Source organism: Columba livia, chromosome 1 (genome assembly GCF_036013475.1).
Source record: "Columba livia isolate bColLiv1 breed racing homer chromosome 1, bColLiv1.pat.W.v2, whole genome shotgun sequence".
In the NCBI taxonomy this organism is placed as follows: domain Eukaryota; kingdom Metazoa; phylum Chordata; class Aves; order Columbiformes; family Columbidae; genus Columba; species Columba livia.
In genome coordinates, this window is record NC_088602.1 from 197,851,096 (window position 1) to 197,869,584 (window position 18,489).

The 18,489-nt window shown below is 36.9% G+C and overlaps 1 protein-coding gene across 19 annotated transcripts in view; it reads left to right on the forward strand.

Moving 5' to 3' along the window:
- The window catches only part of ORC5 (origin recognition complex subunit 5), an 80,706-nt gene that overhangs the window by 10,582 nt on the left and 51,635 nt on the right, over nt 1-18,489 (forward strand). For all 19 annotated transcript variants that reach the window (XM_065049098.1, XM_065049104.1, XM_065049103.1 and 16 more), the window contains 7 exons: nt 1,431-1,542; nt 1,890-2,020; nt 6,081-6,129; nt 6,683-6,773; nt 9,024-9,076; nt 11,008-11,120; nt 13,181-13,228. In XM_065049098.1, coding sequence (XP_064905170.1) covers nt 1,431-1,542; nt 1,890-2,020; nt 6,081-6,129; nt 6,683-6,773; nt 9,024-9,076; nt 11,008-11,120; nt 13,181-13,228 — 597 coding nt within the window. The remainder of the gene's footprint in view (nt 1-1,430; nt 1,543-1,889; nt 2,021-6,080; nt 6,130-6,682; nt 6,774-9,023; nt 9,077-11,007; nt 11,121-13,180; nt 13,229-18,489) is intronic.

Below are 18,489 nucleotides of genomic sequence, written 5' to 3' on the forward strand. Positions count from 1 at the left end.
GAAGTAACCTCCAAATAAGTTTGTCGGCTTTCCTGAATGCTGAGATTCTGGTCATTTCAATTCTGGATTCTGGACTGAGGCTTTGTCAAACTGTTGTGCGGCTGCTTTTGCAGAGGAATGTAATGTTGTAGGCACAAATCTACTGAATCACTTCCTTTCCTGGAGGGAAAGGAAATGAGAAACTTCATTAGTGGTGAAAAGTTTTGTGGGACTGGGGGATCAGTGGTGACAGGATTCTTGATTTCTGTGAGAATTATGGTGGGAAGTACTTAGTTTTTTCATATAGGAAGGTCTCTCAGGAACTGAAATGAAAATACTTTAGTACTTTTCTTGGCTAAAATACTAGGAAATCTGTGAGGGGAACACAATTGAAAGAAATGTACAGGAAGATTCCCTCTCATTAAAAGGAAAAAAAAAAGGTTCCATAAAAATAGAGAAAGAATAAACAATAAAGAATATAGGTGAGTGCCACTTTGGCAAGAAATGGGAAGAGTAAATAAAGGAAGATTCTCTGGGGAATAACATTTAAACTATTCTGTCAGGTCATCCATAGCTCATATTAAAAATTGTCAATTCAATAAGGTTACTTCCTTTTATTTTCTTGAGGTGCCTCGATAGTTTTGAAATGTCTTTCTTGAAGAACCATATTTGACAGCATCTTTTGTTATGCAGAATTTTTGGTATGGTTGCAAAAACATTGCAAAAAGGAAAAATGACATGTTATCTTCATGGATAACTTCTTATTAAAAAGCTGATATATTGAAGTGTGGTCAAAATCAGGAATAGGTTTTTTAATATGAAGTGTTTTGTTATTGGCCAAACATCACACTCAAGGCAAATATATTTTCTGTAAAAACTTAGTTTAAAAAAGTATGTTACTACACACAGTTGTTGTTGGTAACTAGTAAAACAGTTGGCAGAGTACTCAGTTAATACTGTGGGTTTTTTTGGGGTGGGGTTTTGGTTTTTAAAGACCAGCTTACTTTTAAAATGAAGTACTAGATAGCTTGGTTTCAGAAAGCACGGAGCTTTCTTTTGCTTTTTAGCTCTTGCTGTTTGTTCTGAAAGCCTGGCTTTGATTACCAAGGTAAAATGTTGTCTTAATTTTGGGAGTAAGGTGTGTAATCTACTTAGTATTGCCTAGTACCAGCCCTCTGTCACCCCACAAAACATGTCAGTGAGATGGCAAGGGATACAGAGAAATCTCGTATAATTATGGAAATCTGCAAATGTATGAACTTCTTGCTTAGGGCAGCTGAAGGTTTATAACTATCCTAGCAATTCGTATTAAACTCTAAATTTGATGATTTTTGTGAAACAGAAAAGTCACAATCATAATTTGTCATTGATATTGTAACATACAATTTTTATTCTTCTCTTTGTCTGCCTATCTGTCCCTCTCTTTTTTTTTTTTTTTCTTTCCTGTGTAGACGGACAGAAATGTGACAGTTGTCCTGCTCAGTGAAATAGTGTGGGAACTGTTCCGACCAAACACAGGATGTTTTGAGCCACTGACCTTGTATTTTCCTGATTACAGCATAGGTAAACCAATTCTTTAATCTGCTTTTCAGGGACTGAATAATACTTTGTTAAAAACCATCTTAATATTTTTTCCCATGTTTATCGGTATACCTTTTAAAGAATCTGGAATATGTAATAGCTACTGGAATGTAAAAGTCTATATTCAGACAACCTCTAAAAGTCTTGTCCTTTTCTACTTTCCAAAACATCTCAAAGTAACATTTTGATTCTTTTAATCAGTGTAGTTTTTGGTGGATTTGTGGTTTTTTTTAGTTATAACTATAGATTGTTTTTGCAGTAAATTTGCAGAATGTGGTCAGTTTATTAAGTTAGCTTTAAATAAGTAAAACTTATTTTTGTTTAAGCAGGACACTTGCAGAAGATCTTGTCTCAGAATCATCCCCCAGAATATTCTGCGGATTTCTATGCTGCATATATCAACATTTTGCTTGGTGTCTTTTACATGGTCTGCAGGGACCTGAAAGAACTACAGCATCTGGTGAGATAAACTCCTTTAGGATTGTTGTTTTGAGATGTTTTTTGTCAAATGAGTTTTGAAAGTCTGGATTTGTCATTGAGTATGGATGGAGACAAAATCATAGAATAGTTTGGGTTGGAAGGGACCTTCAAAGGTGATCTAGTCCAACCTCCTTGCAATGAGCAGGGACATCTTCACCCAGGTCAGGTTGCTCAGAGCCCTGTCAAGCCTGGCCTGGGATGTCTCCAGGGATGAGGAATCTCCCACCTCTCTGGTCAACCTGTGCCAATGTTTCACCACCTTCATCATTAGAGATTTCTTCCTTATCTCTAGCCTGAATTTACCGTCATAAGAACATGTTAGCTCAAAATTCAGTTTGCCTAAAATTCCGTAACAGAGGTTGCAATTGTTTAGGTAGATGTAAAGGATTTCCATTGTTGTGTAGTGTTCTGGTCAGAAGCAACAAATACTGCACTAATGAGATGCCAGGCTGTGTGTGGTTCACTTGACCCAGATCTTCTGTAGGGGATTCTGAGCTCAAGCCATTCCTTGATATTTGAGAGTGACTGAGAAGACCAGGCTACCTATTTTCACCTGTTGGGATAAGGAGATAAATGTGATGAAACCTTTTATGCCTCCTGACAAGAATAGTATAGACAATTGCTGCAAGTGCAGCAGTTTTTGAGAGACAACTCTATTACAGACTTGGTTAATGATTTTTACTTTTTTGTTTGCAATTCAGTTAGAGGAAGTAATAGTTACGATTTTACTCTTTCGAGCAATGTTAGGCTTCCCTGTGCTGCTTTTCCATTCAAGTTCTTTTAAAATATGCTTACGTCACCTTGCTCTTCTTGCTACCTTGTTACTCGTGTGGGCTTCTGTAATCCCCAACCAGCCTTCTGTTGTTTTTATTTTTGCTGGACTAGGCAGTGGAATGCCAGACAGTTGCTTTCAGCATTTGAATTAATAACTTCAATTGCATGGACCTCAAGTTCTGTTGTTGCCTGTGTTTATTAAATATACCTTGCCACCCAACTTTATGGGAAATTTAACTCAAAATTTGAAACACTTTCCTATATTATTTAGGAATGTGAAATTTTCCCTTGATTTACCTCCTGCAGAGGATTTTAAGGTAACCAAGCTGCTAGAAGCCAGATCTGTTGTGCAGTTTTACAGAAACATATTCCTTTGATTTAAAGACCTAGAGAAGTGAGGATTGACATAAATGTTTTCACTGTCTTTCTTTGAAATTGAGAATAAAATAGATAAGTCAAAGTTCCTGTAATATAGTCATGCCTGAGAGAAGAAAAGTACATTGAAGATATTCGGAAAAAGGAGTTTTAACTGTGTATCAATTCAAAGGTGTAATAGCAAATAAATGAACAAAAGAAAAATAAAAGTTACTTGACAGTGACCTTTGCATAAGAAAAAGTGAATGTTAATAACAATTATTACCTCATCAGACTATTATTTTAATAACTATACTTTGTAAAAGGAAATTTTACAAGTTTGAAATGATCAGTGGTTATGGCCAGTGAACAAATTAGTGCTGGTGAGATTATCTGAATGTCTTGCCTGCATTTCCATGAGGAAAATGTAGCTAAAATTCAGCTGAATTTATCTATTAACTATACAGGTTTTATATTTAAATGAGATTGCTGATATCAGATGGAGACACAAATAGAAACTTGGGTGACACTTTTTCTAGACACATACCCAAGTTGCTTTGCTTATCAGAATGATTTCATTAGCTTTAGATGCACTGTTTGTGTGTGTGTGAAATACCAGCATTATGGAAAGATTTACATAATCGGACCCTGAATTCTTTTTGTGCTTGACAAGTCTCTTCTGTAGAAGGTAATGAAAGACACATACAACAGTCTGTAGTGTATGGAGAACTCCATAGTGTCTCGTGTAGATTCTAAATGTGTATGTTATTATGCATGATTATTAATAATACATTCTGGAATTATATTAGATTTATATGTGGAAATTATTGCATTTCTGTTCCTGGCAAAATAATGGAGAAGATTGTTCTGGGAGTTATTGAAAACCATCTGAACGACAACACAGTCATTGGTCCCAGCCAGCACAGGTTCATGAGGGGAAAATCTTGCTTAACAAACTTAATTCTGTTCTACGACAAGGCTATCCACCTAGCTGACCAAGGGAAGCCTGTTGACGTGATCTTTTTGGATTTCAGTAAAGCCTTTGATACTATCTCTCACAGTATTCTCCTGAACAAGATGTCCAGCACACAGCTGGATAAACACACAATGCAGCGGGCGAGCAACTGGCTGACAGGCTGGGCTCAAAGGGTTCTAGTAAATGGGGTTACATTGGGCTGGTGACCAGTCACTAGTGGGGTTCTGCACGGATCCATCTTATAAATGACTTAGACTCAGGACTTGAGGGATTGCTTAGTAAGTTTGCCAATGACACAAAACTGGGGGGAGCTGTCAACACTCTCAAGGGCAGAGAGGCCCTTGCAGAGGGATCTGGACAAATTGGACAACTGGGTAATCACCAACTGTGTGAAGTTCAACAAGGGTAAGTGCTGGATTTTGCACCTGGGACACAGCGACCCTGGCTGTACATATGGACTGGGAAATGAGATGCTGGAAAGCAGCTCTGCGGAGAGGAGAATGAGATGCTGGAAAGCAGCTCTGTGGAGAGGAATCTGAGGGTTCTGATCAATGGCAAATTGAACATGAGCCAACAGTGGCCCTGGCAACCTAGAGGCCAACTGTGTCCTGGGTGCATCCAGCACAGCATTGCCAGCCGGGCAGGGAGGGGATCGTCCCGCTCTGCTCTGCGTTGGTGCAGCCTCACCTGCAGCACTGGGTGCAGTTCTGGGCACCACAGGATAAAAAAGATATTAAGCTAATGGAGAGTGTCCAGAAGAGGCTACAAAGTTGGTGAAGGGTTTGGAGAGGAAGCTGTATGAGGAGCAGCTAAAGTCACTTGGTTTGTTCAGCGTGGAGAAGAGCAGACTGAGGGGAGACCTCATCACAGTCTCCAGCTTCCTCACAAGGGGAGGAGGAGGAGCAGGTGCTGGTCTCTTCTCTTTGGTGACCAGTGACAGAACCCAAGGGAATAGCAGGAAGATGTGCCAGGGGAGGTTTAGGTTGGGCATTAGGAAAAGGTTCTTCCCCCAGAGGGTGCTGGAGCTCTGGAACAGGCTCCCCAGGGAGGTGTCACGGCCCCAAGCCTGACAGTGTTCACAAAGAGACCGGACAACACCCTCAGAAACATGGTGTGAACTGTGGGGTTGTCATATGCAGGGACAGGAGTTGGACTTGACAATCCTTGTAGGTCCCTTCCCACTCAGGACATTCTATGATTCTGTGAGTTCTGTATTTTAGTGCAGAGATTTAATAAGTTGCAGTAGGACAAAGAGAGAATGAAATGTGAGTACTGTTATTTTACAAAATTCTGTGTGATATTGATTTAACCATTTTAGAAAAAAATCTAGATTACAACTCTGTCAAAAAATCTTTCAACCTTACCTTAGACAAAAGGAGTTAGTTTGAATATCAAATGTGTTAACAGGTTTTTGTTGGTTGGTTGTTGTTTTTTTGGTTGGTTGGTTTGTTTATGTTTGGGGGTTTTTTGTTTCATTTTAGTTTGTTTGTTTGCTTTGTTTGTTTTGTTTTGGGTTCTTTTTGTTAATCATTTCTGCTTTTGTGTAAGTATGTGTGGCCTACTTTTGAACATGCTGAACGGTCCCTGGAATGGAAAGTTTTATCTGAAAATGATGAAGTCGATGAAAACATTTTTGTTGCATTTATAATGTTTAATTACTATGTCTTTGTTTACTGTACTCAGGTGTTGCATTTAAAAAATATTTTGCTGACCTCAAAAACGAGTAACCTGTGATAGATTCCTTCTGTTTGTATTTTAATCTACAGAATTGCTGTGTTGTTTTGCAGTATAATGTTTGGAAGCAAGTGGCATAGTTATTGACTGAAAAATAATTCATTGGTTTTGCAAAATAATGAATTACACTGCACGTTATATTCTGTATCTAGATCAAATAGATAGTAACTTTTTAATATGGTGTACTTTTTACTTTCTTTAGGCAGCGCTCAATTTTTCTAAATACTGTGAACCAGTGGTCAGAGGAGAAGGTAAGCTGGTAAACTTCTGTCTTTAAGTTGAGCTGATGTATGAGGGTGCAGGTGCCCCTCTGTGGGTTTTGTGGAAGACTTGGCTTTGATCCCCTTTGTGTTGTGACCATTTCTCTGGACACAACAGCATTGTTTATTCCAGTTGCACCCAGTAGGCGGCATTTGCAGTACAAGCAGTAGATGACATTTGTTGGTCATGTTTTATGGAAATACCATGAAAATTTGCTTCTCCCCTATAAATCTTTCTCCTCACTCAACCACCAGGACTTCTGCAGAGTAATGGGATAAGTCATTTCTCTGTCAAGGCTAAGAGGAGAAAATTAGAGCAGAGGTCCTGCTAAACTGTCCCAAAATCTCTCAGAATAAACCACAGAAAAACAGCCTTGCATGGTGTGTGTGCCTGCAAATGGATGATGGGGCATCATCCTAGCACAGGGTTTCAGAGTCAGGGTGTTTGACTTCTGTCATGCCTGTGGCTGTTCAGGTGTCAAAGGCAGAGTTTTAGTGTTCTGTGAGTTAAATGTTTAACAGAGTTGATTCTGGTTTGGCTCAGCAAATGAACGTGACACCCGCAAACTCTGGAAAAATATTGAACCTCATTTGAAGAAGGCAATGCAGACTGTGTATCTTCGGGAAATATCCAGGTAATTTCAGGAAGAGGGATTGTTTGTTTTGTTCATGTTGCTGTTTTTAACAAGCTGCCTCTCTAAATATTTACTCTGTTATGTCTCACAGCTAGTCTTTCTTTTTTGCTAACATATATATTTTTCTCTTCAATGAGCATTTCCTTCTTGCCATATAATGTCAGAAATAGGGTATCTCAGGAAGAATTTTTAAACAGAACAGTCTTTGTAGCGTATAGAATAATAATAAGTAAATAAATAAGTAAATAAATAAGTAAATAAATAAGTAAATAAGTAAAGCAGTGGCAGCAGGTTGTGTTCTCTTTTTCACTGATGGTCATGGAGATAGATACATTTTGTGTCAAATGTGGAACTGCCAAGCATGGGAATCCACCCCCAGTATATACACAGTTGAAAACACACTTGTGAAGTTGACTTGCAGATCCTCGCTTTACCAAAGTTGCATGCAAGCCTCAAAATTCTTGTGAGATGCTACAGATTTTGGAAATCTGTATTCCTTAGCTTTGTTTACTAGAGCTCAGTTTGTGTGTTTATTGTGCTTTCTGAAGCCTTGTTTTCTTGTTGAAGGGCTAAAGTTGCCTTATATGGAATAACCATTTTTAACAGCATTAAAAGCTGGTGTCCTGCTAATAGACTGAGTTTCTCTTGATATGGTTTTAGATTTTTTATTTCTTAATTTGTCAGGCTGCCAGAAAAAAATATTATACTCTTCATTTTTTAATGGTAGCAACTGGCTCAGATTTAATGTCTTCTCATATTGGTGATTCTTATGTTACACCATGTAAAGACAGACAATTCAGTAGCATTTGATTTCTTTATATTGATATGAACATAATGATTTCTTGCCTTTGAATGTTATTGAGGCCATAGAGAATTCTGGTAACTGAACCTGTATTTGTAGTAGAAGTCTTTGCTAAATGTTTTAGAAAAGTGATCGTTCCTTCAAAAAGAGAATTGATTTTATTCCATATGAACTCAACTTCACTGTACAATGAGGCGTTATTCTACTTGCCTCAAATATGTATTTATACTCAGTCTTCATTACAGTGTCCTTAGGATCTTCCTGGCTTTTTATATTGTGTAATTGTCTACTCTAATTAGAGTGCAATGTAAGATTATGATACAAAATAGCTTATGAATTGTTTCCAAATAATTAGTTTTCCCTCTTTAGAGTCTTCTTTGATTATAAATTTGAGCTTTACTGGCTTTTTTATTATAAGTTTCAGCTTTCTGCATAATAGTTCTAGGATTTTCTTCTGTGTAACTGGTAAATGTTTGAGGAATTAAAATGACCATACCAATTTTTCTGGCAACAGAACTGTAATTACCCTGAGCTTTTCTTCAAGTTGGAAGTTACAGCAATGGAACTTTGCTGTTGGCTGTTGTCCTTCCTGAACTGAGATGAAAATGAAACTTTTTATTTTCTACCTGTAAAATAGACATTGAATAAAAACTTTACTCATTGATGATCTGGTTGGTCACTCATTATAATTTGAATATTACATCAGCTCTTGTTAAACTGTTTTCATAAGTTTTAAGACTGATAAACCCTGTTCATAAAGATCCTTTTTATTTTAATAAAAAAAAATACTGATGCTATTACAAACCTGGTTTTTATCCCTTTGTGGTATACAAAATTATGACCTTTCTATCTATGTCATTCCTTAAGGGAAGTTTTAAAGTGAATTTTTCTGCTGTTATTTAGGAAAACACCAGAGTACTTGCAGCTGGTTTTCACTGACAAAATGTTTCATCTCGATGTCTTCAAAGTTTTTCAGTAAAGAATGAATATCGCTTTATATTTTACATAGAATTCAAAATTACATTCGGAAGCAATTATTGTATTGTTCTCACTAGTATAAACAGTTATTAAGCAGATAAAAAAAATCAAAGCTATCAGAGTTTTTACTTCTTATCCAATTCTGCATTGTTCTTGAAACTTAGAATGCTATTGATCTTTGCTTACTGGTGATAGGTGGATGGAAAGAAATTGGTATTTTACAGTTAGCTTGTCCTCACTTTTACTTTTATACCTTAATATAACATTACTTTCTGCAGTTTTTTTCAGAAACTGTACATTATTAAAAGTTATGTGCAACATAATAAGACTTAGTATTTTTAATTATTCTTTTACCACGTGTATTCTAGCCAGTGTCATGAAACTGAAATATACATATACCAAGGAGGTAGTTTTCTCTAGAAGATTAACAAATATTTTGTCTTAATATATTTGCATTATCTGTCTTTTAGCTCACAGTGGGAGCGCTTACAGCATGATGACGGAGAACCTGGGCAGTTGAAAGGTATTGGATATGGTGACTCTGTAGGAGTGTAGTTTTCAGTTTGACTTGGTCATTGTTATCTTAAAACATGTGAATGAAATTGTGTAGAGGAGGCTACCTGTTAGCATCCAGTCACAGTTCAGGGGAATCACGTTTTTTGGGAAGGTGTTCTACAAAGGGCTATTACTATTTTTCCCTTAGCATATATCCTGGGAGTAATCTTTCCTAAGGTCTTTTGTGGGGAAAAGCAGATTTCTTTAAACCACTATTTCTAATGTAAGGATAGGTGAGAAATGAACTGACTCCCGATGGTCAAACCTCAGTGTGCCAACTGGCAGAATTGTGGGAGTGGGTAGAAGGGAGTATGATACCTGGACATTACACTGGATTTGCACATTCCTAAACAAAACAAGTGTCCTATCTCCTTATTTCTTGGCAAAGAAATGTCAGAGTTGCAAGATTTTTTCTGTTCTTTCCTTGGAGGAGTACAGCTTTGTTGATTTTTATTCTTCAAACAGATTTGAAAGTCAAATCTCAAATCCATCAGCCTTCGTTTACAGTTTAGCAAGGAATACTAAAACATTCAAAGTGTTCTTATTAAACTCCCTCCTTCCATGGCGTGATGACCATGAAATACTTTTGCACCTGACAGCTCCAAAAAGGGAGACTTCATTCAAAACACATTTTTCTAGGATTTTCAGGTTTATGTAGCAGGAAAAAATGCCTTGTTTATAAACAGTATTTGATAATACCATACTTAAAAAGCAATTATTATAACTTTTACTGTGGATATAATGAAGTAAATAGTTCAATGCACGATACAGTATTGGCAGACCAGAAGAATGGAGTAGAAATAGATATTTCTGTATTAAACTAAATTGCCTGCGTGTAAGAGTTTATTTGGTGTTGCGTTTTGTAATTAACTTGCAATACAAAATAGTCTCTTGATTTTAAATAATCTAAAACTGCTGTCCGTCTGTGCCTATGCGAGAGGAAATTATGACTACCTATCATCTAGGATGCTTCTCATCACACTGAGAGCTCTGAATCTTGACTTTTAAACACGTTTATTTCCTTGGTCTTTATTTGCCGATATTGGTGGATTGAAGCATAACAAGAAACTATTTAATTGCAAACCTGTAAGCAAAGAAGGCACAAGAGAGACCCTTTAGAGGTCTCCATAGTTAGACAACTGATGAAGTAAGGTAGTTTGATCATCCTATTCATATGCATAAGCTGTGTAGAAGAAGCAACTAGGGTGAAAAGAGTGAGGGAATGTAAAGGGAAAAATATAAAGTAAAAGTTAGAAGAGGGAAGGAAAATACTCACTAGGCTGTAATTTTGTGTGTGTTTTAATGTGTAAGAATTCAGTCATAATGTAGTATACATGTAGCAGGCTAGGTCAACTGGATCAAATTTAACATTTTGAAAACATTTTCTGTAGGAAACAAAACAGTGGCTGAAAATTGTGAGATACTGAACTGTTTCTCCTAAGTGCTCCACCGTGGCAGCCCTGTTCCTGGCTGAGCTGTCCAGCACAATCGGAAGCAGCATCAAGGTTGGGTCTTGGAGAAAAGCCTTGCTGTTCTATTTCAGTACAACACCTCATCTGCCCTGTTTGCCAGAAAAATTACCTTATATGAAAGAAGCCTGGATTTTTTTTTTAGGGAGATGATACCTAGTGACTTATGAATCTTCAATGCTTCAAATACAGTTTCTGAGATGAGTCCATGAATTGTTCATAATGTCAGTTTTTCCTTAGCTTCAGGCCATTCCTTGGCCCTTCACTGACTTTGTATCTGTGCTAATGGGGTTGAGCAGTAGCCATACTCAGTTACAGGAGCAGAGCAGGAGAGAAGGAAAGGAAGAAAAATGCATAAAGGTCGAATTTGAAGTTTGTGGATGTGCAGCATTAGCTTCAGTGACTCATAAACTGTTCGTTTATTTTATAGGACTTTCTGCACATACGCATGTGGAACTTCCTTATTACTCCAAATTTCTTCTAATAGCTGCTTACCTTGCCTCCTACAATCCTGTAAGGACAGATAAGAGATTCTTTCTTAAGGTAATGAGATTTTTTTCTTAGCGTTGCTTACTGGATTCCTGCATACTGAATTTCCTAATGTCAAACTCTTCAGCCATTCATTTTGAGCTCTGTTTCTGTGTGTGGTTCGTTTAATTTGATCAGAAGCTTTTCTGTAGATCACGTGTTGTGATTGGCAATGATGACTTAGTTATTATTAATGTCTAATAAACCCAACTTCTTCATGCCAAAACATGTGTAGTGATGCTGTAGCACAAGCATTGTGCTTTGCTTTTGTCAGCTGATACAGCTGCATTTGGTAAACATGTTAGTGGAACGTGTGCGGTATCCTTAGGTATATGCCACACTTAGATTTCTGGTGTAAGATACAAACCACAACTATGTTAGTCTTTAATGAGGCAAAGTGACATAATGCTTTATTAATTTATTTATACAATTTTAAGCTTTTGAAATAGAAATATAGAAACAGTTACTTTTGCAGAAGATATGGTTCCATTAGGTGGCACATGTGGTGTTGAAATGGTGATAATGAATGTTTTAAGATGAATTTAATAATCCTCACTACCAAATCATAGGCTAAACCCTGCTTTCTGTAAGTTCTTGTCATGTACAGGTTGAATATCTTGTCCTTTTTTTTTCATTTGGGCTATGCTGTGGTCATGCTGCAAATAGGTGCTGTGCTGGCCCACTTTGTAGTCTGTCCCTTTCTTACCCAGTACTTTCATGCTCCTCAAACCTGCCTCGTTGTGTTGTTTGAGGCCTGAATTTGACAAAATGTAGACAGAAAGACAGATGTCAGAGAAGTGATTGGGCAGTTATGCTTTCTATGCATTTTACCAAATTCAAGCTTTTCTACATTATTACAGTATGCATTAACATATGCATGTGTGTATAGATGCATTATGTTCACAATAGATAGGTGTGAACAACTGAAGAAAGTGAGAACAAGACAAATTTGTAAAAATATGCTTGTTTTATTATTTCCTGTTGAAAAATTGTAGATACATGTTTTAAGAATTTACTGCAGTTCCTAGTGATATAGTAAAATGTTTTTAGTTTAAATGGGGGTTCATATTTCTGGTATGATCTTACCTTGAAAGCTGTAGGTGTTTCACTCTTCTCTCTAGACCGTTCCTGAGAAGAGTGGAGCATTACTTGTAGTAAGTGTAGATTGACGAGTCGTCTTTATGAGCAACCTTTGTTATTTTCACTTGACCAAAGCAGTTTCTTTGTAAGAGAATTATTTGCTGAAGAAGTGGTTTTGCCCACGTTTTTCCAGGTCAGTCTTGGAACTCAAAGCTTTCAAGAGTCAAGTCAGTAAAGTAGGTTATCAAAAAGTGCCACATCACGTTTTCAGTTGAGATCTAAGGACACTTGACTATTTTCTTTGGACAGCCCTTCCTTTCTTAAGGCTCCTTTGAGCTGAAGCTTTGTAAATTAAGTTCCTTTTTTTTTGTGCCCCTCCTCCTTTTTGTTTGTCCTTTAGCTCCTGCACCTCGAACTGTCTTCATATTGTATTGATTTAATTCCTGGTTGTCATTCTACCAACTTGTGCACTATCCAAATTCTAAAATGGAGCAGATAAAAGGTGACTATTTAGGTGGATTTTATACATCGAAACGTGTTAAAAATGAAGTAGCCACCATTTAAACTTCTCTGGAAAGAGAAAGAAATGAAACACCTGTCTGTTTCAGATGATTGGAAGTAGGAGGAAGATGCTGGCATGAAGCTTTATTAAGAACATATTTTTACTGTCTCTTCTCATCAGTCGCTGATTAGATCAGAAAAAAAAAAAAAAGAAGCCTGTCACCAAAAAATATTACTGTGTTTTTTTGGCTTTACGCCACTCAGGACACGATGAAGCGTGAAGTAAGGCAAATGTAATTTTAGGGCTTCTAGCAAGAAGGATTGCTAGTAACATCAGAGAGAAATGCCTGAGGAATATTAGAGAAGCAGACCCAGACTAGTGTACTACCATCTATAATGCACAATTCTCTGTTGATGATTTTGATTCTGTCTTTGCTTTAAAAGGCGCATAAAATAATTTACTTATAGTATTTGCTCTTGTCTGTTGCTTACAGCATCATGGGAAAATTAGAAAGACTAATTTTATGAAGAAACATGAAAAGGTATGTATTTTATCTTTCTAAGCTGAGCTTGGCAACAAATATTTTCTTTTTACTGTACTGCTGGTTTTGTATTTTGTTTTGCCTCATTGTTTCCTGTAGAAACAACACAATTCCATACATAACAATTAGTGATGCATTTGTTTGCATATGATACAAATTTCTGTATGATACACACATTTTCATTTCATTGAAATTTAATCGCAGCATGAATTTGTATCCTAAAACCATATCTCTGTGTATAAGAAAATGTGCTTAATAAAGCTAGTTAAAGGACATCATACATGGAAGAGCCAGATATCAGGATTCCTTTCAAAGATGTTGGAGTACTAGGTAGGTAGTAGTTTTGAAAGTCAAGTCACTTTAATTCCCAGTGCTGCAGCAAGGTGTAAGAGCTTATGTTTGTGTGTTGAGGCTTAGAAACTTTGCACTCCTGTTTAGGATTCCATCAGACTATTAACTAATGTTTTCATGGTTATAAATAGCTAAATGTCATTGATTTCAGTGGAGCTATACTGGTTTTTACTGACAGAGGCTTGATATACTAGGAAAAGCAAATACCTGTATGTGTATTTATAACTGTAATGTAAAAAGAGTAATCAAATATTGTTGACTTATTTTTAAACAAATCTGTAAATGAAGATCAGTGCAAACAGCACTAAATCTCTGATGAAACAATCATTATATCCTTTTCTTCTCTGTCCTACAGGCAGTGTAAATAATATGAAAAAAAAATATTAATATGATACTTTGCCTAATAATCCTTTGCTTCTGACCCTACCTATAGCTTTTTCCCTATTTTTTCTCTTGCCCCTGGAGGAGGATGGAGTCCTTGCTTATACAAAGTCTTTTTTCCAAGTTCTCTCTTTTCTGTATGGGCACAATTTTCACATGTGAAAGTGTAAATATTCATGGATTTACTTCAGCAGTGCAATGTGTTACACTGCTAGGTAGATATGTATGTATTTATGCTCAAGAATTCTGAAGTCTCTGAATGCATGTGTCCTGTACATGTAGACCTCATGTGTTTTGTCCCTGGCATATGAACTTCCTGAGAACTTCCAGAGCATTTGATTATTTTCAGGACTGCTATATTCGTGAAATACCTCCATGTCTTAATTAGGTGATAAATAATTTTCAGGCAAAGGAATAATTATTGTATCTTAGATCGACATGTTCTTCTTTTTATTGCATCCTCTGCAGAAAAGGTGTTTTGTTTTATTCTTTCTTGGCAATAGATTTCCAACTTGAATGATGAGAACAGCTAGGAATGTAAAATAAATGGAAAAATTGACATTTGATAAAGAAGTACTGAGGTTGTGATCACCTTAACTGTACCTTAGAGCGTGTTCTCTTGTCATTGTTTATGTTAAATGGACATGGATCTGAGTTCACTGCTTAATGTTCAGAAATGCCTGCATTTAATGATCAATTAATTTTCCTTGTATTATTTGTTCCTGCAGCAAACTAAATGCTACTGAGTAGGTACAAAAAACAGAACAGAAGGAATTACTAAGGAAAGAACTGTAAATGAGGGTAACTCAAACAAATGTAAGGTAAACAAAATTAATGGTCAAAAAGATGAGTAACATTTCAGTTACTTTTTTACTTGCATGAGACTAATTCTAATTTTGTATACTTTACATTTACCCTACAACCTAAGCATTGAACTGGTATTCTGAAAGCATGACTAGACATGTGTGCGGTTAAAGCAGCTTGGTTTGTTGTTCAATTTTGACAAGTAGCTTGCATAATCAGGAAAGACTTCTAAGACTGCAAATGATCTAATTCTTGCACCTCTTTGTTGTATTAAAAATAAGTGCTACTTTGAAGAGAATTAGAATTTCATAATCCTAGTGAATCAAATATAGTTAACAGAAAATATCTCTTGAGTTGACTATGTTACATTAAACTCTGATTGCATACAAGAAACAGGAGGGTGTCTTGGGGATCAATAAATAGAACAGGAACACTGTGGTGTTACAAGAGTACCTTTGCTTTTAGTTACAGAGCACTGGTTCTCTGCTTATGTGTTGCTTTATAGTTTACAGATAAGGACCTTTTTGCTATAAGTATTGATGCCAGGAACTAAAACTGCTTCTAGGTCAGAGCACAGTCTGGTTTTGAAAGTTTTCAAGGCCTGGTAGCGGTGATAGTGGGGAGCAGAACTGCAGGTCCCAAGAGGATCTTCCAGACCTATGTTTGTTTTACTGTACTGTAACCTTTATAAATGTTTGCACAGAGATACAATCACCCAGGTGTAAACTTGTATATTTTGGTACTATGATTCTATAGTGAGGGAAACTGAAATATAGAGATAAAGGATTACAAATGTAGTCTTATAAATAAAGGCACGTTTGCTTCAGTTGGTGTGACAGCTTAGATCAATACACCTTCCTTCAGAGAAGCTCATCTAAAGACTGATTTATGGATCAGATTCACCAAACTCCATGTGGGTGCCTGCATCTAAGCTGGTGTCTTTTTATAGACAGTGCGGAGCTAGTCGATGCAGTCATTGGAGTGTAGGGTGTGATTCATCTCATGCTAAAGTAGGTTCTAAGTTCAGTCAGATGAATTGCACCATAAACTGTATTGATTGGATTTCTACTGGCTCTGTTGGGAACTTAGGAAACTATTTTGTCTGTACATACCTACTTGATAGGAAGCTGATGTTAGATGAAATAAATCCTTCTTTAAAATTTAGATACAGCCAGGCTAAAAATCTGGTGTTTGATTCTGAACTCTGTTTGGTCCAGAGGCTGTGTGTTTTTTAATTAGAAAAAGTAAAACTTGTGAATGAGAGGAAAAAAAATTTATAATAACTTTATAATTCTATTAATCATTCTATTAATTGTCTTGTTTGCATGGTTGCCCTGGAACAATGTTTTTCTGGTTCGGTGACAGGTGAGATACCTTCCTGGTGAAGCTACTTTTGCAGGAGTATGTTTTTTTCAGATGTCAGTCTGTCAGAGATCAAGTGTGTTGGTGAGGTTTTTTATTGGAAAAAAAGTTTGTCTAGTATATCTGCTTTAACTTCCGTCTAGGACTTAATTTGTATCAGAATTTCTAGCTTACAACTGAAGATGCTTCAGTCATATAGCAACCAGTGTAGGTCAGAAATGCTTTCTGCTAAAAAAAGTGAGAAGTATGGTTCTGTCTTTAAGTATAGGCTAAAAAGGTTGAAAATTAAGCCAACTAAATTAAGAACTTTCTCCTTCTTGTGCAGGTAATTTAGTCTGGGTTAAGCTTTTACTCTTTAAAGAATGCTTTTGGTTCTCATTTGTGTTTGTGAAATTTTGGAATGTGAATATGTGGCTCACAGTTGTGGGGTGATGAAAGACTTAGACCAGTTAAACAGTGGAGACATGAAATTCTGACACTGTAGATAAAAACCAAAAGAACAGATAGTGACAAAAGGGGAAAAGTCTTTTTCGAACCATTAGACGAGCATATTGCCAAGGTGGAAAGATGGTGGAGGACACAGAGTTCATATGATGGCTATAAAACTTTTTGAAGAGGTTTTTTGAATGTGGAAGGTAATCTTTCTTTGGTTTTAAGTGAGATTAAGGGTTCCTTGGATTTTTATAAATACTATTCTTCTGTAGTATTCTGCCTTAGCTCCTTGCAGAAGATCTGAAGAAATCTTATTCTTTGCTATGTTCTATTTGGAGAAATTTCTAAGCCATTCCTATTCTTCCAGGCACTTATTTCTGTCAAAGAAATAAAAATGAAGTGCTTCTTCTAGAAGTTACACTCTATTAGAATTAACTCACTGGCATTTCCAGAAGAAAGCATTTCTCTGAAATAATTTGAAAGCTTAAGTCAGTATTCTGTCTAAGCAGATTGCTGATTATATTAAGACCAAGAAACTTGTGAAGTAACTGTGTACTAAACACAGCTTCAGGGATTGCTACATGCTAGTTGTGCTTGCTAGCTGCTTGGAGTGTACGCATTTTAATTACTGTGTGTTTGTTGACTATTTTCTGTCAATAGTAAAGAATATGCTGCATAGAACTGGTTTGTTCAGAAGCAGAAGGGCAGGGGATTGTACAGTTCATAACTTACACCATACCTGCATTCTGGCTGTGCTAAAGTTTTGACTACGTGTTTCTATTATTTTTCACACTGCTTTCTTTGTTAGCCAAGAGGTAGCTTTGGGGACACCTCCTGGATTTCAAAAGCTAAAACATGTATTTGAAATACCTTTTTGTTGTGCTGAAGAAAACAGTGATTATGTTTTTCTGATGACACAGAGGTGCTGGTGGTATATTTGAGAGATGTTCCTTCCCAGAAGCATTTTGAAACAAGCTTTCTTTTGAAATTCCTCTTCATTCTTGGCTGCTGTGCTAGTGAGAATAAATCAGTGTACACTACAGAAAAGGAAACTGGATGTCAAAGTAGAGAGAGTGAAATGCATGTATTTCCTTTGTCAGAACTTTTGACAGCCTGGGTCATAAATAAATCGCTGTAGTCCTAACAATGCTGCCTGAGGTGTCATAATACCCAGTTTTGCCCTGTGAACCGTGCTCTTCCTTTTTTGTAAAATTGGTTATTCAAAAAACATTTAACAAATCAAGAACTCATATTTCTGTGAATACAGTTGAATTCAATGTTACTAGGTACTGTAATGCGTAGAATGTCCATCAGTGTCAACTGAGGTGAGAAAACAATGTGTATGGTGCAAAGAAGAATAAGGGACAGAATAGCTCTGTAAATGCGAAGTTGAGTAAATATGCTCTGTTCTGATAACAACACATTTGTCTGTAGCTGGCAGGTAGCTCTTTATGCAGCAGCTCATGCCAGCAAGGGAGCTGACCTTGAGCTCAGCCACCTCAACTCTATTTTAGGCAGCTAAACTCATGGGAGATTAATGCACTGTGGGCCCCCACACTCAGCATTCTTTGGGCTGGATCTCTGTCCAGTTTTGTCACCCTCCAGTACAAGACACACCTCAATAAACTGGAACAAGTTCAGTGGAGAGGTATCAAAATGGTCAGAGGTGGAGCACCTGCCCTGCGAGGGGACGCTGAGGGAACTGCAGGGGTTCAGGCTGGAGAATGGAGGCCTAAAAGCAGCCTGTCCTGTACCTGCAAGGAGATCATCAAGACTATCAGATACAGTGGTGAGAGAGTGAGAAATAGTGTAAGCTGAAATGAGATCTTTTTTACTGGATATAAGGAAAACCCATTCCTTATGAGAACAGTCAAGCAGTGACACTGGTTTCCCAGGGACGTGACACAGTCTCTGTCCTTGGAGTTTTCCAA